The 2,285-nt window shown below is 50.6% G+C and overlaps 1 protein-coding gene across 1 annotated transcript; it reads right to left on the bottom strand.

The window, feature by feature from the left end:
* Positions 1–126: 126 nt before the first annotated feature.
* TEOVI_000102500 (uncharacterized protein) lies at positions 127–1,635 on the bottom strand (the record flags this gene model as incomplete). The annotated part of the gene is made up of 1 exon (XM_067224332.1): positions 127–1,635. One exon carries the CDS (start codon positions 1,633–1,635, stop codon positions 127–129), a length of 1,509 nt encoding a protein of 502 aa, XP_067080433.1.
* Positions 1,636–2,285: the final 650 nt, after the last annotated feature.

Raw genomic sequence — 2,285 nt, forward strand, 5'->3', positions numbered from 1 at the left:
ATCCCAACGTGTGCGGACTCCTCTTTCCCCTTCTGGTTCTTTGATGATGTGAAGGACCTTTTTTTTTCTCCCCTTCCTTTACACCATCCAATGCACAAAAAGTAATAATAATAATTATTATTATTTTTATACCCCGTAGCAGAAACCGCGGACGGGAGACAATCGAGTCGACAGCTTTCCGCTTGCACGCGTTTCACCCCTCCCGGTTATTTCATCCGATAAAACGGGAGGCCGGACTTTATCCGGTTTCGCCTGAATGGGCGCCTTCGGGTCCGTCAAGTAACTCTCCATGTAGCAGTACTCCCGTGGCATTGGATGGTCAGATATTGCATTATCATACCTTTCATCAACTTGTGGGTCTTCTTGCTTGTATAAAAGGTGTTGAAAGTTTTGTCCACCGAGTAGTGAGTTCCTCGACTCCGCTAAAAATGGAGAAACGCTCATTTTGCAGCCTTCGTTATCATCCCTCCAATTTGCGTTCGTGTGAGGAGGAGCAGAGGGCGAGGTCGGCTCAATGTGAAGACAAACACCGCGGAATGTGCTGGAGTTGCTCCGCCACATTCCGGATGGCGCAAAGTTATAATCAGTGTTGCAAAAGTGAGTGTGCCCGGATTCCCCCGCAACCACATTTCTATACTGCGAAATGGTAGCTGTTGACGCTGTCGTCCAACCCCCTGTGGAGCTGGTGTTTACGGACGTCCGGTTGGATTGTGACATATCACTGTTGCAACGCCTCTCGAGAGATGCGGCAGCTCTATCAACACTACCGCATGTTGCTGGTGTGTAGATGCCGCTGTTGTCTAGGTCGATGGCGTAGAGATTCAATGCTCCAGTTGAGTTGAATTCATTACTCAAATAATGCACACCCTCATTTCTCGGTGAACACCCACTGGTGGTTTGTATGCCGCGAGTCTCAAGTTGTCGGCTCTCGCCACCGTTTACCGTTTGCTGGGTTTCTACATAACTTCCACCACCACTTTCCCCAAGTATGTAATAATCTGCAGTGCTTTTGTCGCCGTTGGAGGAGTTGTCAAGGCACTGCACCTGTTGCTGACCGGAGCGCAAGTTGCGTGCGCCTTGAGAGTGTGAAGCTACGGCACCGAGGGAACGGACGTTAAAAGCCGAGGACATGGTGAACAACCCGGTCTTGGCCTCCTCCGAGAAGTACTTCACGTAGTCGACATCATCAACTAACTGGCACTGCTTGGGCATTACGGGGCTCTCTCTGCCTTCAGGATTTAAACCAGGGAGTCGGCGGGGTTCGCGTGCGCCGTAGCGGTTGCGGGCAACTTGTTGCTGGTGTCTCGGCTGCTCGGCGCGAAGCAATTCCTGCTGCTGTAGCTGCCCTTCATACAGCCTCTGCTGCAAAAGTGCTTTTTGCCAGCCTGCGTTGGGGTGCCAAACTGCAGTTGTTGGTTGCATGGTTGCATAGGTGGCTACATGTCGGGCTGGGTAGCCGTGCTCAGTTGGATTAACGCTTTGAAAGCCCCGTGTGATGACCCCCTGAGGTTCCTCACTGTCACTACTTTCACTACTCAAATCGGGTGAATCATACATGGGGACACCTTCGAGAACAAAATCACAACCCCGACGCGCCCGCCACTGGCCTCGCTGTCTTTGGGTGACTTGCGCCATCTCCTCCTTCTTCCTTTTTGTGAGCTTTTCACCGACTCCAGACGCTCTTGTTGCTGGTGCGTAAGCGGTGGTGTGCAATTTTACCGTTCGTGTATAATGAAAAAAAGCGGTACCGGAAAGACGACAGCCAACAGACTACGCTGTAAAGAGGGAAAAAAAGAACTAGTGGGGAGGGACAGGAAAAGTGGATGTGCATGTAAAATTTGAGTTGCCACTCGAGCACATTGCTGAACTGCTTGGATGGGGAAAGAGAGAGGGAGTTAAAATATACCATTGTGGAAGTGACGCAGATTAAGTAAAACAAATGAGCCTTATGCTCTTACACCTTCTCTGCGCTACACAGGGTCACGAATCGACCGGCCCGCCGGTTTGTAGTTTAGCGGGTCGATTGCAATTCGTGGGATCCGGCACAGTCCATCGACTTCTCATAGATTCGCACTCATCAGAATGGATCCCAACCAAGTAGCTACGACAACTTTAGTGCACGAGCCGAGTTCTCAAGACTGTTAGAACTCCTGCCCGCAGCTCATTTCGGCTTCAAGCCATTTGACACTACATCTGAAAGCAAAAGAAAAAATGTAAGTGCAAAGTACGTCGCATATCCGTCATCGTTTTCATTATTCCGCTGTTGCTGCTGCCAGGGGGGGGGG

The sequence above is a fragment of the Trypanosoma equiperdum genome, assembly GCF_001457755.1.
Source record: "Trypanosoma equiperdum strain OVI genome assembly, contig: ctg_26, whole genome shotgun sequence".
NCBI classification, from domain to species: domain Eukaryota; phylum Euglenozoa; class Kinetoplastea; order Trypanosomatida; family Trypanosomatidae; genus Trypanosoma; species Trypanosoma equiperdum.